We start from the raw sequence: 22237 nt of genomic DNA, 5'->3' as shown, positions 1-22237 counted from the left end.
TTCATCAACAACAGGGACTTCTCTTCATCAAGGCTCATTCAACCAGATACTAACTGCTTAATCTGCCAATAACAGAGATAAACATTTTTGAGTACCCATTGCTGCCCCATGGGCAACCTTATGGCAAGTTGATAATGCTGGATTTTTTCCATCATGAAAGGGGCAGATACTTGTCTTTTGTGAACCACATTATTCTTGATAGGGATTCGCCTTCCCTCACCATATTGTTTCTGCCAGCATCACCAGCATGAATCTATAGATTGCCTCACACATTGTCCTAATATGCCATACAATACCGCTTCTGATCAGGGAAGTGGCTTCACATCAAAAGAACAGCAGTAACAGCTGAATGGTCATGAAATTAATGGGTTTAATCTCATACTTTATTATCCCAAAGCAGCTGACTTGATAGAAAGATGATATTGTGGGCTGGGGATATAGATCAGTGGTAGACCATTTGCCTAGCATGAGTAAGTCCCTGGATTCAATACTCAGTACCGTCAAAAAAAAAAAAGAATTGTTAAGTAGGTTAAAAAATGTTATCTAGTAACTGAAAGAGAACGAGTAAATAGGAACTTAAAAAAATTTTTTAATTAAAAAATAAATGGGCTGGGGCTGTAGCTCATTGGCAGAGCACTTGCCTGGCATGTGTGAGGCACTGGGTTCAATCCTCAGCACCACATAAAAATTTTATTTATTTTTTGCATCCATCTACAACTAAAAATATTTTTAAAAAATAAATAAGAATTGAATGCAGGGGTGCTTAAACGCTGAGCTACATTTTTGAGACACCATCTTGCTAAGTTGCTTAGGGCCTTGTGAAGTGCTAAGGCTAGTAATCCTTCTGCCTCAGTCTCCTGAGTTGCTGAGATTACAAGTGTGCACCACTGCATCCTCCTTAAATGGGAGCTTTAAGGTGTCACAAAGGTAGCAACTGCAGAAAGCAGCCACCATCTCTGGGGCTGGGGAATTCAATTATTAAAGCTTAGAATTTGGAGGAAAAGCTCTGGAGCTGAAACAGCCCTCTGAGAAGGATGTGATGCTCAACTGATTCTAGTGCCTCTGATCTTGGAAGAAGAGCTTTGTGGGTCTAGGACCCAGACTTTTGAGAAGGGGGACACTAGGGAGATGTCAGGAGGAACCTTGCTGAAGTCCCCAAGAGTGGGGTGTATGCCTCTTTCACAGGATGTAGGCTTTACTGGAGAAAATCTTCCTCAGCTCTGCTGATAATGATCCTATTAAAACTTCAAGGCTGCCAGGCAGGTATGGTGGTGCAGAGACTTGTAATCTTAGCCACTGGGAAGGCTGAGGCAGGAATATTGCAAGTTTGAGGTCATCCTCAGCAATTTATAAGACCCTGTCCCAAACCAAACAAATAAACAAGCGAAAACCTTCTGGGCAGCTGAGTGTGGTAACCCACACCTATAGTCAGTCCCACCTACTTGGGAGCCTGAGGTGGGAAGATCCCTTGACTCCAAGAGTTTGGGACCAGCCTGGGCAACACAACAAGACCCAGATTAAAAACGTCAAAGCCTTCTGGTCAGGGACAGGGCAATGCTGCCTTCAAGGTGGGATTTGTTAGAGTGCCATCACACAGGCCTTCTGGGACCCTTTCCCCAGCCATGAGAGAAAATGAACAGAACATTTTAGAAACCCTTGCAAGAGGCCTGGTGTGGTGGCACAGGCCTGTAATCCCAGGGATTTGGGAGGCTGAGGCAGGAGGAGCCTAAATTTGACCAGCCTCAGTAAATCAGTGATGTCCTCAGCAACTTAATGAAACATTGTCTCAAAATGAAAAAATAAAAAATAAAATAAAAAAGGGCTGGTCATTTAATGGTCAATTGACCTTGGATTAAATCCCCAGTATCATAAATAAATAAATAGATAAAGAAAGAAACCCTCAGGAGAGACAGCCCTACCCCATGACTGCAGAATCAAGACACATTTGTTGAAAGGCATTTAAATACCTTTTCACCTTTGGTGTTCCCAAGGCCCATCTCCTCAGGGGCTTAGGATTTCTTGTTCCACAGAGGCAGATCCTAAGTCCTTCAGTGACCTCAGAATAGATCACTTGGTGACAACTTCATATGACTAAGTAAAAGTAGATCCTGAAGCCCTACCACCTGTCTCTGGTCCTGAGCTGTGAAAGCCCTGCTCTGGCCTCCCTCTTCTGAGTGGACTTGCCTTCGCATGTCCTAGCTTTCTCCTAGCTCCTGGCTGGGTGCCCGGATAAAAAATTGAAACTTCAGGTAGTAACAAGGCTTAAAATTGTCCTGTGAAAACATCTGGGCTGCCGTCTGTGGTGAGCATACACTTGTAGTTTCAGGTATTGGGGAGACTGAGGCGGGAGGATTCCTTGATTCCAGGAGTTTTGAGATCAGCCTGAGCAACATAATGAAGTCCCAGATTCAAAACAACCACCTCTACATGGTGCCTTCAAGATAGGATTTGTCCTGTGCGTGCCTGCCTCCAGGCCTTCTGGGGCCCCCACCCAGAAGATGTGAGCCTGCAACTGTATTCTGATCCATTTCAACCAGATCCACGTGGTTTAAAGCCAGGGAGTTTAAAGACTGAAGCCCACTCTCGCGGAGCAGAAGGGACCAGATTGCGGAGGATAAAAGTGGGAGCCTGGGAACTACTGCCCCCCCCCCCCACAAGCCCTGGCAAGAATCAACGTAGTATTTCTCCGATCTTAAATGGATTCTTCGATCACATATTACCTTCCTACCCACCCACTAGCGAGGCAGCTGAGCTTTATTTCCCAGGGGCCACGCAGAACCCTTCCACAGCCTGCTCACAGCCGAAGCCCGGCTCACCCGGCAACGGGAGACGACCCCTCCCTTAAGGGAAGGGGCCTAAATCCCAAGAGCCGGAGGAGTTGCAAGGCAGCCAGCGCTGGCGGCTCGGGCGGGGCGGCTGGGACGTTCAGGGTCCTGGGCGACCACGCCAGAGTGCTAGCCAGGAGGGCGCTGCGGGTCTAGAAACCCGGGAAAGCAGACAGCTGCGCCCCCGCCCGGACTGCGCCGCGAGGGGCGTGGCCTGTGGGCGTGGCGGACGCCAGTGGGCGCGGCCTCCCCAGGGGGCGGTGCCTGCGCGGGGCTAATGCCTCTACGGTGGGGCGGGAGGTGACTCGAAGGCTCAGCGTTTTAGAAGGGTCACTCCTGCCCTCGAGGGTAAGGAGGGTGCGAGCCCAGGTCGGGAGGCGACTTTGGAGACGCGTAAATAAGAAAGACTCCCGCTCCAGGGCCACCGTAGTGGGGAAGAGGGGAGAGGATAGAGCTCGGGTGATACTGAGGATCGGCCTCCCCGACCTGTGGTCGGTGGGATGAGTAGGATCCTGGGCAGAGAGGGTCACAAGCCTCATTTCTCAGGCCCGGAAAGCGCCTTCACCCCCACCCCAGATGCTCCAAGCAGGAAGGGGCAGCGTTTCCCACACCCCGGTTCCTGAAACTGGGGGCAGTACTCTTCAGGAGGCCATCCTGGCCGTTCGCCTGAGAGCCAGAGTTGCCCGGGACCTGCAGGAAGGACCTGATGCGCGGCCATCTGCTGACCAGTCTGATGCCAGTGTGGTCGCCTTGGTTCTGCTGGCAGCGAAGCCACGAATATTACACGCCATCAGGTTCCAACAGGCCCTGCAGCCGGCTAAGCCCAGGCATGGCATGCCTTGAGAATGTGCTAGTGTCATTTTAGCTAAAATCCTAGCCACCTTTCTTCTCCTCTTCCCCTCCCTTCACACAGAATCAGAACTGTTTATTTCAGATTCAAACGTAGTGAAGATGAACAAGTCGCATTTTCCAAACGTTCTGCCATATGATCCCCAGAGGTTCTCTTCTCACTTTTCTCCTTATTTTTACTTTTTCCAGCACTACCTATAAAACTATTACTAATTTTTTTTTTTACTTGACTCAAAATTTGAACTTAGGGGTGCAACCTGGAATCTCAGGTTTCTTGTGTGATGTTTATTTTACTAATTCATATTCAGCATAAAAATCTTTTAAATGTTTGTTCATAAATCACCTGAAATTACATGTTTCACCAGTGATATTTTTTAAACTGGAAAACTGAGGTTCATGGAGGTTAGTGTCCTGCTCATGATTATGGCACAGGCCTAGCTAGTTCTCTACCTTAAAGAAGACTTTGATGATTAGGAAAGAATGAAACTCAGAGGGGTGCAAAAGGGCCATTCTGAGAAGCAGAAACACAAACACTGATCTGCACAGGGCACTGAGGGTGCAGGGATGGGAAGGTAGGGGGATACTTGAGCATCCAGTTCTCTCATTTGAAGTGGGGATGACAAAGGTTACCTCAAAGATCCCTGTGAGAATTAAATGAGATAAAACAGAGGTTTGGTACAGTGTTTGGCTTGGCACACAGCAAGCACTGGATTAATACTTACCCTTATAAAAGTTGGGTAGCAAGAGCTCTGAGGGACATGCCTCTGGGTGGCTTCTTGGCTAGAACTTCCAGATTCTACAACTACTGTTTCCCTTAGGCTATCACTGTTACCAGTTTGGTGTATATCTTTCCAGATCTTTCCTATGCATGCACATATAGTACTTGTGTATATACTACACACACACACACACACACACACACACACACATACATGTACTTACAAATTATTTGGGTGGTTAATGTTAAACTCATGAAAAATGGTGTATTCATTCCACAGCTTGCTTTTAAATTTTTACAAATGTAATGGTCAATTTGAATTGTCAACTTGATTGGATTAAGATAAACCAACGACTGAAAGGATTATGTGTGTGTTGATGAGTGTGTGTCTAGGAATGATTGGCTTATAGGATAGCCAACTGAAATGGAAACCCTCCCTAAACTGGGCCTGAGGGACCACTAGGCTGATGACTTGGATGGAAAAACAAGGAAGCATTAGCAGATACAAGCTCCATTCTTCTTGAACTGGTTTTTGGTTGCTGCTGTGATCAGCTGAGGATATCAGACTTTCTCTTCTTCACTCTTCCAAAGTGGACTCTGACAGTGACTGTTCAGAAGGCTTAGGTCTCAGACTGGAGTAGCACGGATGATCCCTCTTTTCTGGGGCTTCTGCCTCTTGGACTGTGCAGCTACTGGTTCTCCTAGCTCTCCAGCTTGCAGAGGGCCATTGTGGGCTATCCAGCTTCTGGTCGCGCAAGCCAACCTAATAAGCCCCCTTTTTATAATTAGGATTGACTATATAGAACAACAGAGTTTGGAAATCTTTCTCAATGAGTGTATATAGATCTTTGCCTCATCCTTGTAAAACAACATTGTATTTCTTAATATCGTGCCATAAAATTTTACTTGGCCATTTCTCTATTCATAGACATTTAGGTGGTTCAAATTTTCAGTTTAACAAATAGTGCTGCTTTATTCACACGTGTGTGCACGTACTCAACACTCTTGCCCACTTTGTATTTCTAGGGGACAGGTTGATAGAGGTGGAACAATAAATAAACTATTCTCATAATGGCCTTTTGTTAATATTTATTTATTTAGGAACTGGGATTGGACCCAGGGGCACTTAACCACTGAGCCACATTCCCAGCCCTTTTTTTATATTTTATTTTAGAGACAGGGTCTCGTGGAATTGCTAAGAGCTTTTCTAAATTGCTGAGGCTGACTGTGAACCTACACTCCTCCTGTCTTAGCCTCCCTATCCACTGAGATTATAAGTGTGCCTTTTGCACCCAGCCTTAATAGTCGTTTAATCAAACTGAAATTTGGAGGTGAAAATAGAAACTATTCCAATGAATAGTCCAATTACCTCATTTTCTAAAAATTGAATAGCTCACTCTTTTGATGGGGTTATTGAGGATTGAATTCAGGGGCACTAGGCCACTGAGCCACATTCCCAATCCTATTTTTTTTTTTTTTATTCAGAGACAGGGTCTCATTAAGTTGTTTAGCACCTCACTAAATTGCTGAGGCTGGCTTTGAATTTACCAGCCGCTGGGATTACAAGCATGTGTCACTGAAGCAGCTTAAATCTGCTTGTTTAGTTCCACTGACATTTACTTTACGCAAATATCTGTTTTAAATATTATAACTTTATAATATTTTTGACATTTTTTAAAAAACAAAGTCTTTTCTCTCTCCTTTTTATCTATCTATCTATCTATCTATCTATCTATCTATCTATCTATCTATCTATCTATCTAGTGGTGCTGGGGACCAAACCCAAGGCCTCATAGATGTTTGGCAAATGCTCCACAAGCATAAAAACAATACAACAGTAAACATCCTATTAGTTCAGTCTTAGAAAAAATGTAGAGAAAAATGTCTCCTGGGCTCTTACTGTTCTCCTCAGTTACTGCCCATTTTTCTCCATTTTAAGCCAAACTCCCAGAAACAGTTACCTGTACTTGCTGTCCCTATTCTTTACATGGAATCCTTTCTCTTTTGCTTTTTATTCTTTATTCTTTTCTTGCAATTTTTTAAAGCATTGTCCCTGTTTATTTTGAAAATTTTAAAACTATGGAAAAGTTAAAAGGATGGTGCAAAGAGCATTCTTCATGTAATTTAACCAACTGACTTTTTAAAATTTTTTAGTTGTAGATGGACACAATACATTTATTTTATTTGTTTTATTTTTATGTGGTGCTGAGGATTAAACCCAGTGCCTCACACATGCTAGGCAAGCACTCTATCACTGAGCTATAACCCCAGCCCACCAAATGACATTTTACCACATTTTTCTCTTTCTATATATTTTAAACTTCAGCTTTCAAAATTGTTCTTCCCCTTTAGCATGTATCTGTTAAGTACAAGGATATTTTTAGTGGGGTGTGGTGGTGCTCGCTTGTAATCCCAGAGGCTCCAGAGGCTGAAACAGGAGGAAGTTCAAAGCCAGCCTCAGCAATTTAGCAAGGTGCTAAGCAACTCAGACTCTTTCTCTAAATAAAATATAAAAAAGAGGGCTGGGAATGTGGCTCAAGCGGTAGCGCGCTCACCTGGCATGCGTGCGGCCTGGGTTCGATCCTCAGCACCACATACAAACAAAGATGTTGTGTCCGCCAATAACTAAAAAATAAAAATATTAAAAAAATAATATATATATATACATATATATATATAAAAGAGCTGGGGGTGTGGCTCAGTGGTTAAGCACCACTGGGTTCAATCTCTGGTAGCAAAAAAAAAAAAATAAAAAAGAACAAAGATATTCTCCACATCATGTAAGAATAGAATCCTAATTATAATAAGATACATACTTATTATAATATATAATAAGATACATACATACTTCTGTGTATAATATGTCAAAATATACTCTGTTCTCATGTATATCTAAAAAGAACAAACTTAAAAAGTTTAAAAAAAAACAAGAATATTCTCTGACATTCTTCTTCACAATCATAATACTGTTGATGTACCCCCAAGACACTGGAAATTAATGTAATATTTAATACACATTCCATATTAAAATTTCTTTAATTATCCTAACCTAATAATTTCCTTTTAAGTAGTTAAAAACAATCCAAGTGAGACACAGTGGTGCATGGGGGTAGTCCCTGATATCCAGGAGGGTGAGACAGGAAGATTGCTTGAGCCCAGGAGTTCAAGAACAGCCTGAGTAACAGCAATGAAACCCTGTCTCAAAAAATAAAAACAAAGTGTAGTGCAGTTTGGCACATATCTGTAATCCCAGTGACAGAGGCTGAGGCAGGAAGATCTCAAGTTCAAGACCAATATCAGTTACTTAAAAGATCCTGTCTCAAAATAAAAACGGTTGAGTATGTAGCTCAGTGGGAGAGTGCTCCTGAGTTCAATCTCCAGCACCACAAACAAACAAACAAACAAACCCCCCAGAAATCACAATCCATGATCTGGTGACATTATCATGTTTCTTAAATCACCTTTAATATAGATCACTTCTATCTCGTGTGTGTGTGTGTGTGTGTGTGTGTGTTTGGTTTTGTGGTTGGTCGGTTTGGTACTGGAAAATGAATGCTGAGTTACATCCCAGCCCTTTTTATTTTGTAATTGGAGACAGGGTCTCACCTAACTGCTGAAGTTGTCCTTGAACTTGGAATCTTTCTCTTCATTCTCCTGAGTTGATGGAATTATAGGAGTGTGTCACTGCATCCGGCTACTTTTGTTTTGTTTTGTTTTGTTTTTTTAACAGTCCAGGAAGTTGTTTTGTCAACTGTCTTACACTTTGTATGTATCTGGTTGTTTCCTCATGATTACAATTTTTGTTCAACATTTGGGTGATGTGTCCTCAGCATTATGTCACCTTGTTTCATGATTGATGATGTGAAATTTGATCATTTTATTAAAGTTCCACTGTCTCTTGAATTCACTCTAATCATGTTTTGTTTCCTCTTTTTCACCAAAACTTGTTCTAAATAGGATCACCAATGACCTCACTCATATGTTGTCAAATCCAATGGTCAGTTCTCAGACCTCACTCTTGTCAGTATTTGCTATAGGAGACCACTTCCTTTCTACCTGGGAGCACTTTCTTTTGACTTTCAGATCACCACCTTGTCTTTCTTCCTCTTTGCTCACTCCTTCTCAGTCTCCTTTGGATATCACCTCCAGCCCTCTAAACTCTAAATGTTGAGTGCCTCAGTCCTGGACCTCTAATTTCTGTTACCTCCTTCCTTGGTGATCTCATCTAGCTTCTTGGCTTTAGTATTTCTTTTTTTTTTTTTTTTGGGGGGGGGGAGTGGGGACCAGGGATTGAATCCAGAGGCACTTATCCACTAAGTCACACCCTAGCCCTTTTTATTTTTTGAGACAGGATTTTGCTAAATTGCATAAGGCCTCACTAAGTTGCTGAGGGTGGCTTTTAACTTGTGATTCTCCTACCTTAGCCTCCTGTGTTGCTGGGATTACAAGTGTGTGCCACCACACCCCGCTAGGTAGGATTACAGTTTTACTAATGACTTCCAAATTTGTATTTCTAGCCCAAACCTCTTTTATAACCCCAAGCTCATACCTAACAGTCTACTTAAGTCTCTGCTAGAAAGACATCTCAATCTTAACAGGCCCTACACTGAGGTCCTTAAATTCTCCCTAACTTGTTCCAAGTTTTCCCCTATGTCAAGCAATAGCACCTTAATCTTATAATTGCTGAAACCCCAAACCCTAGCATTGTTAATTTTTTTTTTTTTAATCAGGCCCACATCAACAGCAAATCCTAGCCATCTTGTCTTTTAAAAAATATCCAGAATGCGGGCTGGGGCAGTAGCTCAGTTGGTAGAATCCTTGCCTAGCATGTGTGAGGCACTGGGTTTGATCTTCAGCACCACCAAAAATAAAATAAAGGTATTACATCCATCTACTACTACTACTACTACTACTAATAATAATAATAATAATACAGAGTGCCACTTTGCACCACCTCTGCCCGTATGTCATGTCACAATAGTACAATAACTTCCTGATTTTCCTTCCCAAGTTAGTGCAATTAACTTATTGTACTTATTGTACTAGGAACACACCAGGCAGGGTCCCCTAGTGGAACTCTCTCAATAGGGCCTGGAATACTCTTCTCTCATCCATGTAGCTTTCTCTTATTTTCTTCAGAGCTTTACTTGAAAGACATCTCACTGATGCCTTCTCTGGCCAACCTAACTTCCAACACCCAATCCCCTTGCAACACAACTTACCTGTTTTTTTTTTTTTTGTTGTTGTTGTTGTTGTAGATGGACACAATACTTTTATTTTTATGTGATGGTGAGGATCGAACCCAGTACTTCACACACACTAGGCAAACGTTCTAACACTGAGCCATAACCCCAACCCCACATTCTTTTTTATCCTCTAGCACTTATTTTTACCTTATGATCTATATATTTTACTTTTTAATTATTTCCCTCACTAGCATTTAGCTCCATGGCGACAGAGAATTTTTTGTTTTGTTCATTTCGGCATCCTAACAGTATCTGGCACATATGAATAAATAATGAATGAGGCATAGGGATAGGAGGTGAATTGCTTGAGGTCACCCAGATAGGAGACTGGGAGTTTGACTCCATAGCCCAAACTCTGAACTGTGAAGCTATACTGCAAATAAACATTTCTTTTTTAAAAATAATTTCCTCATTCACCTGAATTGCTTTCAAAGAATGTTTAATAATAGTGATAAAAAGAATATTGACTTTGAGAACGTTCCTTAGTTAGAATGTTCTGATTTCTACCCCTTTGTTAAGATGATAAAAGTATACCTGCCTAGTCCTGTTTCATTGTGACACCAATGCTCAACAGTACAATGATATCTATTTAGCAGGAATCCTACCTGGAAATATTGGAAGTTTGAGGCTAGGTTTTCCCCTACAGCTCTACAAGGAACAAGTATGTTGGTTTGCTTTATCATAATTTTCGATTCAAATTCAGCATTTACTGGGCATATTACATCAGGCCTTGCATTTCTGCATGTTCTCATTTAATCCTCAAAATAACAAATCAGTTTCTATATATTAGGATTATAGAAATTTAATATTACCACATGAAAGCAGGAGTTTGGGACCCCTTGGTTGTAGACCAAGTGCTTAGCATGCATGAGGCCCTGGGTTTGATCCTCAGACTTGAAAAACAAAGATAAAACCCCAAACTGGAAGGCAAGCATTAATATTCAATTCTAGGCGTTAATTAGATTTGTATGTAGGTTTACTCTAACAGCATGCAGCTACAATGGGAAACATAATAAAACTCCTGTTCTTGTAGCAGTCTAGTGAAAGTAGATTCAATAAAAAAGTAAACAATTTAACAAGGTAATTTCAGATTTTGATAAATATTAAGGAAAAAAAAAAGCCAAAGAATATGGGAAAAGATATGTGGGTAAAGGGTTTGGCTGGGGCTTAAGTGGTAGAAGGAGAATCGATTGGAAAGGCCAGATCACATTAAGGCCTCATGAGATTGTGAAGAGTTTATGTAGTTTGCCATGATAAGCCAAGAGATATTTTTAGTAAGTGGGAAAATGACCTGAACAGTTTAAGTTTTAGAGTCATTTCTCTGTGGTCTCTGTGGAAAAAAGGCCAGAGGGGATGGATGTAGATGAATTATGAGTCCAGTTCAGAGACAATAGCAGCTTGGACTAGGAAGGTTGAAGTGTTAAGTGGAAACTTTTGGATGCGATTTTGGAGGAAGCGCCAAAAGAAATTGAAGAGGTGAGAGAGGAATTAAGGGGAATGAGCAGGTGGTGAACAGCATGGTTTGATTGCACACAGGCTTAATTTTTTCTAAAATCTGTCCCCCTCATTCCTCATTTTGTCTCCCCCTGCCCATTTGTTTCTACTAATGCCAAGACTTAAACTTCTACAATTTATAGCAAAATTGCTTTTTTAAGAAGAGTATGGTCCTAAATTTGGCCTACCTGGGGACAAATTCACCACCTCCATTTGCTGTTTAACTTTGGCCATTTCTTTATCTGCATAACAGGGTATTATAATACCCATCTCATAGAATTAAACAAGTTGGAGCATACCTTTGCATCTACAGCATATACCAGGACTTCAATGTATTTGGAAACTTGAATTTATTTCTTATGTGGTCAAGATAAAGGGCAAGAGATTGGGCATCTATTTGTGATAGTTAAATGAGATTTCCCATTTGCTTAAGGGAATATGTTTTCACTTTTTTTTTTTTTCCCAGCTGAGGATAAAACCCAGGGCACAGTTTATGTGGAGGTATTGAGCCACATGCTGAAGCCCCTCCAAAAATCCTTCCAGTTTTAGTATTATTGATTTTCCTAAGACATACTTAACCTGCAATTTTTTTCTTACAACTTTCTAGTTTTTTTAATCTGGAATTTTAAGGTGTTAACTAGCTATTTCTGTAAGTTACATTCAAAAGCTGAAACTTAACAGTGATTTTAGCTTTAGTCCTCACACATGGTTTGGACCCAACTGCAATTTGCTATAAATTTTGACTTAGCAGTTATCATATACCATCCCCAAAGCATGGTAGGGAAAAGGATTATTAGCCTCACAGTAACTGTGCACTAACCCAGGAGCCAATAGGCAGGCAGATGATATTCAACACCTGAGTCAAAGAATAGACTCAAGCTCAAAACTTCTATGCATATTGGTCAGAACTCAATTAAGAACACTTTTCCATTCAGTTGCTTCACTTATAAATAGGAATGTTCTCTTCTTCATAGGAATATGATGCTGGGTGCTGGGGTTTGAACCCAGTGTTTCACACATGCTAGGCAAGTGCTCTACCACTGAACTGCAATCATTGCACAAATATTAACATACCATGATTAAGTTCAATCATATATTTGCATATTACCACTGAATGCAAAGCCCATTACATAATGCTAACTTTTGGTAATATACACTTCATTGGTTATCTAAATAAGGTACATAATGCTAAAAAACTGGCAAATCAACTGCTTACAACCATTTTATGGGACAAGGAAAAAAATACTTTTGGTTTGCTAAAGCTTTATTAATTTAGGATGGAGTCAGGCACACCTGTAATTCCAGTCACTTGTGAGGCTGAAGTAGGATTCCAAGTTTTAGCAATTTATCAAGAGCAGGAAAGAAAAGGGGTTAGGGATGTGGTAGAGCACTGCTGGGCTCAATCCCCAGTACTAGGGTGGGGTGGGGTGGGATGGACACAAATTAGGGCTCAAAGAACCTCAAGTGTATAATCTACTTGTAAATAATTAGTCCCTAATGGATTCCAATAGTTAACTTCCTCCCCCACGGAGACAGTTTACTTCTAAAAATTGTTTTTAATAACTACTGGATTTTAGTATCTTATACTGAAAAACCATAAGCAGAGGAAGAAATGCCAGTACCTCGAAAGCCAACTATTACACCTTACTGATCCAAGTTTGTTCTTAGCCCAGTAATTAGGTTTCATTCAATTTAAAGTCACATTAGGTCTTATGTTATCTTCATTTCACATTAATCATTCCAATGCTAAATGTAGCTTATGAACTATTAGTACTTGCAGGGTTATCAGGTACACATCATAAAACAGCCAGAGCTGCAATACACTGATACTTTTTGAGTTAAATTTAACAGCCTGGTACTTTTGTGAGTGTACATTTAGTATTCAACACATATTCAACTATTTCCAGGTGGTTTGAGAATCAACACAATGTATGTCCAGAGTTAAGATCTGTTTTTGGCAAATACTTACCATCTACACATTTTTAAAAATTAGAAATAAAGGGCTGAGGTTGTGGCTCAGCAGTAGAGCACTCGCCTAGCATGTGGTCGGCCCAGGGTTCAATCCTCAGCAGCGCATAAAAATAAAGATATTGTGTTCAACTAAAAAAAAGAAAAGAAATAAAGCCTCGTTTCCTTTCCACACTAAGCTTATACTTATCCACACCAATAGTTTTGTCTTGAAGCATTTGTAGCTAAAATCAGTTTTTAATATGGAACCTTTGAATTAATTGTATGGATAAGGTTGATTAATAAAGACCAAAAGCAAGTATAGTTTAATGTATTTTAATAGCAAACTTACAGGAACAGCACAGAAGACAGACAACATTAAAAACATGTACTTGCATGTAGGACAACTCAGTTAGAAAAGTATAGTGAATGGATGGAATCTACTGTATGATAAAAATGCTACAAACACCATTTAGTTGCCGTCAATAAGAAATTTACTTGTTTAAAAAAATCCAAATGCTGGCATTGTCCAGAAAAATTTAACAGTTTTATTTATAATTGTTATAAAGTTGAACTGCTGAAACCTGTTCACTGAAACATTTTGACTTGCATTAATGCTTTACATCCCCGCATTTATATTAAAAATTCACACACAAATGAAAATGGAAAAACGGCCAATACCTGATTTCTGTCCCCTATTTTTCCACTCGCAATCATATACTTAGGTACCTTTTGACCCCATGGAAAAAAATATCTAACGTTCAGAACTACCAATAACAGGAAGAAGAGGAAAAAAAAAATTTTTTTTTTTTTTGAGAATGAAATGTTTCCCATCATAGTGAATTCTTAAGCACGTTCTCCACGTATGCGGCGTGCTAGTTGGATGTCTTTTGGCATAATTGTTACACGTTTGGCATGGATAGCACACAGGTTGGTGTCTTCAAAAAGGCCAACCAGATAGGCCTCACTTGCCTCCTGCAACAAGAATAAAGAAAAATTATTAATGGTGTTATTTCCAAAACAATTAAGACACGTTAACTATAATGAAGTTTTTGAATCCTAAAAAAATATACTTCACAAGATATTGACTTTTTAACCAAATAATCACATTTAAAAACCTATTAGAAAACCAAAAAACCTTGTATGTCTAGAGACTGAGGTTGTGGCTCAGTAATAGAGTGCTTGACAAGCACGTTTGAGGCACTGGGTTCAAACCTCAACACCACATAAAAATAAATAAAGGTATTGTGTCCATCTACAACAAAAACAGAACAACAACAAACCCACCTTTGTCTATAAGTCCTCATGAAATAACACAAGTCAAATCACTTATTAATAGGATTCTTCAAATCTCATGCCAGCCTGGTGTCCTTATTTTGAATCCTACTCACTCCAATATGTGAATCTTCATCTTGTCAATAGTGCAGTACAGTTAACTGGATTCTACCAAACATGATCCTTACTTTATATTCTTTTACTTTGTGGTGCTGGTGATTGAAACCAGGGCCTTGCACATGCTAGGCAAGTGGGCTACCATTGAGATACACTTCTAGTCCTATCTTGTTTAACAAGTTTTATAATAAGAATACTTATATATTTCTAGTATTCATTACAGGCTGGGATGGGGGGAAGGTTACTGTGGACTAAACTAAGGGCTTTAAAAACATGCTAGGCAAATACTCTACCACTGAGCTTCATCCTCACCCTTCTTTAAAAACAACAACAACAAAAACCTTTTTGCAGTACTGGGGATTGAATCAAGACCCAAAGCTACAATCCCAGACTTTTATTTACTTTTTCGTTTTGAGAGAGAGGGAGGATCTTGCTAAGTTGCCCAGGCTGGTCTTAAACTTGTGATCTTCCTTCCTTGGCCTCCTGAAGAGCTGGGATTATAAATATACAACACTGCACCCACCTGTTTTAAACCCTTCTAAAGATCCCAATCTGTAACAGCATTTATGTATTGATCCCACCAGTTTTCCCCTATTTGACTACAATTTTATTTCAAGGCATATCCATAGTACCACTCAAAAACTTGGCTGTATGAATCACCGACACTTGGCATGTGAAGGGGAACTTCCACTTTAACTAACTTATCAAGATTCTATCTCAAATAAAAAGGGGCTGGGGATATTGGCTCCATGGTGAAGTGCCCCTGGGTTCAATCCAAGGCATCAAACAAAAAAACCACCTCATTTTGAAATGACAAAATTACCACTTTAACAGTCACCAGTCCAACTGTTTTTGATTTAGAGCATCAAATGAAAAGTTACTTGGTCCTCTTCTCTCTCCTTAAGGAAAAGCTGTTTCTGTGATCAAGATATATTTAGGGTAGGGGTTGAGGACTTAGCTCAGTAGTTCAGCCTGCTAATGGCCCTGGATTGAATCCTGAGCACACCCCTCCTCCTCCAATGACTTCACAATAAAACCCAAGAGTCCACTTTTAAAAACATGAACATGACAAAAACTAACTCAAAAGGTTTACATTTTCCATTTTACGAAATGTATTTTTTTTTACTTTTTTGGTGCTGGGGATTCAACACAGGGTTTCTGCATACTAGACAAGTGGTATACCACTGGAACTAGACCTTCATATTTATACCTTCATCCCTTTTAGATTTATTGCTTCTATTCCGTAAAAATTTGTTGCATCCAAATTTTACATCATTCTTTAGCATTTGTTATTAAGAACTAAATCTTATTAGCCTTAAGATTTAGTTCAAGACTCCATGAAAAAGCAAGCAAGCATTCCTTCTGTCTACGTTTCTAGTGCAGGTAACCTTGAACTCCTACTTCCCTGGCATTCATATTGCGTGTGCATGCATATGCGCGCGCGCGCACACACACACACACACACACACATATATATTTTGTGGTGCTGGGGATTGAACCCAGGGCCTTGTGCATGTGAGGCAAGCACTCTACCAACTGAGCTATATCCCTAGCCCCTCAAATCTTTTAATATCTTATTTCATTTTGTACTCACAATGCCTTGCTCAAGTAGATGATATTTACTAGTTTGTTTTTGTATCTAACTTTAACCTGAAAAGTATCTACTCTATGCAATTTGACTCTATCTTAACCATTCCAACAATATCAAAATCAAGTCTTCAATATTCAGGGACTCGTTCTTGGTATAGTCTAGAAATGGGCTAAAAACATGGCAAATAGTAGCCTTCTCATGGGCTTCACAATACATAGATAAAACAAATGAAGTTCCTCAGAAATAAATCAGTTTACTTTTGTTTAACCCATCATTTTAGGATTAGGCATTCCTTTAATGTTTCTATGAAATGCAACAAAAGTTGCTATATGGACATGTCAACAGGTGCATGGTTCTGAGGCCATTTAGAGTGGTATCTTTTATTGGTAGTGTTTGATACAATTCAGATGTGGTATGGCAGAGCTAAGGCTCTCACTGCTGTCTTAGACCCCAACTACTGGTATTTAAGGTTGTGTCTGATCAACTTGGAGATTACTGAAACCAGAGGAGGGTTTGCCCATGACAAATGTAGTTCTTATTCTATTACCAATGTTCTAATGTCCCTTAAACATTGACTGTAAAGAGGATTAAAGACTGACTACCACATTATTTTGTAACCAGTGAATATATTTTGAAATAACAGCAGAAGGAAAAAGACCTTACAACTTAAAGACAAATGTCAAATTTACAACATTTTGAATATATTTATGACTCTTTCGTTCCAAAACATCAGTGTTCATTTTTTTTGTGTGTGTGATGCTGAGGATCAAACCCAGGACCTTGTGCATGAGAGGCAAGCACTCAACCAAATGAGCTATATCCCCCAGCCCGCAGCTTTCATTCTTAATAGGAGAATATTTTAGTTCAAAGTGTCAGACATTAAAGGCAAAGACTAGAATTATAAGTTAGTCAATTTTTTATTATCTATGGCAAATTCTTGTGTAACTTCTCTACCACTCACTGAATGACTGTCCCTCCTCCAGCTATACAACAGCCCCTCTTTTATCCATGGTTTCACTTTCAGGTCAACTGTGATTTGAACATATTATATGGAAAATTCCAGAAACAGTTCATAAAATTTTAAACAAAATTTAATAAAGGCATTGTTAAAATTGTTCCATTTTACCATTGGTTACTGTTATTAATCTCTTACTGTGCCTTATTTATAAACAAACTTTATCATAGCTATGTACACCTAGGAAAAACATGGTATATGCAGGATTTTGTGCTGTCCAAGGTTTTGGGCATCCTCTGTGAACACGGGAATATGTATTTAAAGTTATAAACTGAGTGATTCTAAAGCAAAAATAGAAAAAAGAAAAAAAAGGGGGGGCCTCGGAATCCTGTATCAACTATCTTCTATTTTACTACTTGCATCAGTAAATTATCAATTTATATCTTAAACAGAATTAATGAGTATGCTTCAAAAAAGCAAACAAAAGGCTGGGGATATATTCAATTGGTAGAATGCTTGCCTCGAATGCACAAGGCCCTGGGTTCGATGCCCAGCACCACAAACAAAACAAAGCAAAAGAAACTATAATAGATTATTCTTTCTAATTAAATCAGAATTAATGCTAGAAATACAGGCAGATGTAAACATTTTGCCCAAAACCAGTAAAACCAAACTTAATGACAAACATATAACTGAATAATAGCAACAAAGGAAATCTACACACTAACAATTTTAAAGACAAAAGCCTTTAACCCAGATTAAGTAATCCCAATTATAAGACTGAATTACTGACACTACTACTTTGACAATGAAGTTCAAAAATGCTAATTTTCAGTATAGTTTTATATTAAGCATGGTTCTATTAACAATAACTACAAAAACAAAAATTAGTATTTTTATACCTATAAATCTTGGGAATCTTAAGAATAGTTCTGACTTAGTAGTTCTAAGTAACAGCATGGGAAGATTTCAGTAGTTGAAATTTCAGTAATTTCAACCCACTGAGAATTTAATGGGTGCCTATTACTGGAATTCACCAATCAAATGAAGTTTAGACTAACCATAGAAACAGCTCAACCAATTACACTTCAGGGTAGAATCCACCTATCAAATCTTTCTCTCATATAAAGCAAAAGCCCTATTTTCACAGCAACAGCAGCCTAAAAATCCTCCAATGGAATATATGTAATTGTAGACCCTCCTCCCAGTCTGATTCAGGTCTACAATAGTGCCTAGAATCTGCACTTTAATCACTCTTTGCCCCATACTCCGAGGAGATGGCAGTCTTAACCACATTTTCAAGAATGCCAACCATACGATATAAAAAACAATTGATGTTAATCATGCTACATACCTTATCAATTTTCTTTCTTTTTTGGTGGTGGTGGGGATTGAACCCAGGGCCTTGTGCATGCAAGGCAAGCACTCTACCAACTGAGCTATATCCCCAACTCCTCTTTTTGTTAATTTCAAGTTTTAATCTTTAAGTCGCAATTATTTTAATATATAACAGCCTCTAGAACAGTTACTTTTCAAAGTCCCAATACTATGAAGCTAAGAGCAAGCTTAGTACGCTCTCCATTTAAGTGGAAATCCATAAATAATCCTCTTTAGCAAACTACAAGTCCTCAAATCCCTGCCCTCTTAACTTGTCCAGTTATTATCTTCACTATCATCAATTCAACCTTAACTACTACTCACTACTTTTAACTTAATGCATAATTCTTTAACGCCACCTATTCTGTCTAGATGTTAAGCTCTACATTGTATTTGTCTCTTCAGGTCTACTAAAAAGACCTCTAGGTTCCAGATCTCAATGTCCTACTATAGTCATAACCCAAACCAGAATTTTTTCTTTTTGAACATTGCTTTTAGTGCAATTTTTTAAAAAATTTAAATGGTATAATGGAATCTGCATCAGGTTTTGGAATCCAATAGGTTCAAATTTTGCCATTTTCTGTATGCATAACCTTGAGTAACAATCTTTCCCAAGTCTCAACAGTAAAATCACCTACATTTCACACTGACTCAACTACTTGAACATATGCAAAGATTTAAAATCATTCTTTTAAACACAGCACAAAGAAAAACTCTCAAGAATCTTCCCCACCCACCATTTTACCTGCAAAGCACCAATAGCTGCGCTCTGGAAGCGCAGATCTGTTTTGAAGTCCTGAGCAATTTCTCGCACCAGACGCTGGAAGGGGAGTTTGCGAATCAGAAGTTCAGTGGACTTCTGATAACGTCTAATTTCACGGAGTGCCACAGTACCAGGCCTTTAAAAAAAAAAAATTAACATTAAAGAAACTGTTACCACACAAAAAAGTGGTCAGCTTTAAAGAAATGCAATAATTTTTCTAAAAACAAACCATCCAGGTATTCTTCAGCCTCAGTATTAAATATTACTTAGCCAGGCTGCTAATAAAGACTCTTTAGCTGCTTTTCATTTTGGTACTACTCTTTTTTAATATAGCTGCACCCTAGATTATTTTAAAAGCCCTCAAAGACTTGTCAACATAACCCAATCTGTCATTTAAAAAGTGGTCTTTAAAAAAAAATTTTTTTTTAAGAATACCTGTATTTTGACTTCTGTCATCTCTCATGAATAATGAAATTTGTATACTCCTGATTGTACAGTGTTTCTTGGAAGTTTGGAAGCTTTTCTTTTTTTTTGGATGGTAGCACTGGGGATTGAACCCAGGTATGTTCTACCACTGAACTATGTCCCTAGCACTTTTTGAGACAGGGTCTTACACCAAGTTGCTGAAGCTGATGTTGAACTTGCCAGGCTCTGCCTCCCAAGTTGCTGGAATGACAGGAATGACTATTATGCCTGGCTTCTTTAAAAACTAATTGTCTACAAAAAAATTTTACCTAATTCCAACTTGTTTCTTCCACTGAATAGGATAACTGTAAAATTCGCAGTCTACCTAATTATGAACAACTTCTGCCCTCTAATGGCAGATGTCCTTAACAACATTGCTTAGACCAAACTCAAGCTAATAAAGGAGGAAATAAACCAATCAACTAAATGAGGGATGGGGACTTTATTAACAATCCAATTTTGATTAATGTTTTACCACAAGCAAAAACGGCTACCCAGAAAAAAATTTAAAAAGCACTTTATTATTCAAAAAATACTAACAGCTGACTAAATGTTAATTTATCCCATTAACATTTTACTAATGGATTAGATCCCCTTAGGCCTCTAGATCAGTTATGACTTCAAAATTAATGTTTCTAGTAAGATCCAATACAAAATTACACACACACACATATGCATTCAAGTAGTAAATATTCAAAAAGAAACAACAGTTTCCCTAAAATAAAGTTTGACTGTTAATCATCTTTTTTGTTACATTATTTGGATACTACAGGAGACTTTGTCCCATTTCTTCCTTTAATACCTGTAACGATGAGGTTTCTTCACCCCTCCAGTAGAGGGCGCACTCTTACGAGCGGCTTTTGTAGCCAGTTGTTTCCTGGGTGCTTTACCACCGGTCGATTTGCGGGCAGTCTGCTTTGTACGAGCCATGGTAGAAAGACCTCCTTACTTACCTACCAGCATTAAAAATAAAATAAAATAAAAAAAATGCACCATATGCAATTACTAAACATCCAAGTTTCCCTGTCACTACCCCCCCAAAATCTGGAAACTATGATTAGTATAGAAAAAAAGTCCGTAATGTTATATAATGTGAAAGGGTGCGGATTACGCCTATCACCTAAATATGACTTCTTGAAACAAACTGTAGTACTAGAAAATTGTTAGTATTAATAACAGTCATCTTTCAAAATGCCAATTCTGAGCGACAAACGGCAAAACAAAAAGCCCCATAAAAGCCTTTGATCTAATTTCTTTAATTAGAAATTAGAAATGTCTGTAAACATTCGAGCCACAAACAAGTCAAAAGAACGAAGCCACAAACCACTGAAAGGTCGAGTCAAATTACAGCAAAAAAAAAAAAGGTTTTAACCCCCCCACCCCCCCTCGCGTCTGGCAGTTAATGGATTGCTGTAAATATCTGAAAACATTCTTGGTTTTGCATCTTTACAGTTAATGTTGACAAAAAGACGTCTCGATAAACAAGGGGAACAACAGCTACCACCACTGAGCATTCTACAAAGCACTGTCCTCGCGTCCAGTCCTCACAAGCTTCGCAATGAAATAAAAGTGCCCCGCACCCAGTCTTTAATTAACGCACGACACCGACCGACCCGTCCACCCCAAGCACCACATAAACTTTTGGTTTTGCTTCCTCCGGGTTCCTCGGTACAGGGTCCCTCCAGCCTGCCCGCCTCGCTCAGGCACCAACTCGGCTCCAAGACCAGAACAAAATGGAAACAATCGCAAAACGTATCCGATTCCCTTCCAAAGAGACAAAACACCAAATCGCTCGAAAATACCTCGATCCTCTGCCACGTGCCGCCCTCCAAAATGCAAAAGTTTTTTTTGCATTTCAAATGCATCAAGTTTCCACTTCTCCAAAAAAGGAAAAAAATGTCCTTCTTTTAAATTTTTTCCTCCCTTTTTAAAATGGGGAAGAGAGAAACGGGGGAAAAATATGGTCGGTGACCAGAGAAGAGAGACAAGATGGTGAAGCTTAGCAACAACTGTGGGGAGGCAGCAAAAAGCGAGTTACCCCAGGGTGGGAAGCGGCGGCGATTTCCACCTTTTTCCCGCCCGAAAACTGGGGGCTGGGACCCGGGGGCGGTAGTTAAGGGGCCCGCGCGGGTCGTGGTGAAGGTTTGGGGTCCGGGGAAGGGACATCAGGCGGGATTTCACCGAAGAAAGAGGAGCCAGGGGCGCGGGAGGAGGGAGAGCAGGCTCAGCGCCGCGTTGCTGCTGTAGGGCTGAGGCGGCGAGAGACGGGAGAACCGCCGCCGCCGCCGCCGCCGCCTGGGGGAAGAGGCAAACTCACTCCTCACCTCCATTTCTGGGCCAAAAAGTTTGTGGGCTAAGCTAGAGGGGCTGTGGGTCCCTTCCCCTCAATGGCAGGGACCGGCTCAGGGCTGACGGCAAGCGGGGCTCGGTTCCGGAGAAGCGGGCAGATGGGAAAACTTACCCCCCTTCTCCTTCGGCTGGAGCTCGGCGAGCTAGAGGCGGCGCTGGCGTTAGAGAGCGACGGCGGCGCGGCGGCGGCTGCGAACACAATTGAAAGATGGCTGACACCGAGGCTATCCCCCAACATACGCCGTCCCGCCCCCGCGCCGCGCGCC

The 22237-nt window shown here is 40.0% G+C and overlaps 1 protein-coding gene across 1 annotated transcript; it reads right to left on the bottom strand.

Annotated features, from left to right (window-relative positions):
* Positions 1–13604: 13604 nt before the first annotated feature.
* H3-3a (H3.3 histone A) lies at positions 13605–22234 on the bottom strand. Its single transcript, XM_078022916.1, has 4 exons — positions 22084–22234; positions 20425–20575; positions 19140–19293; positions 13605–14054 (listed from the first exon to the last, which is right to left on the bottom strand). The coding sequence occupies exons 2-4, from the start codon at positions 20550–20552 to the stop codon at positions 13926–13928; spliced, it is 411 nt and encodes a 136-aa protein (XP_077879042.1). The 5' UTR covers positions 20553–20575; positions 22084–22234; the 3' UTR covers positions 13605–13925.
* Positions 22235–22237: the final 3 nt, after the last annotated feature.

This window comes from Ictidomys tridecemlineatus, chromosome 10 (assembly GCF_052094955.1).
Source record: "Ictidomys tridecemlineatus isolate mIctTri1 chromosome 10, mIctTri1.hap1, whole genome shotgun sequence".
NCBI classification, from domain to species: domain Eukaryota; kingdom Metazoa; phylum Chordata; class Mammalia; order Rodentia; family Sciuridae; genus Ictidomys; species Ictidomys tridecemlineatus.
Note: the sequence above shows the minus strand (reverse complement) of the source record. Positions and strands in the feature narration are given on the sequence as shown.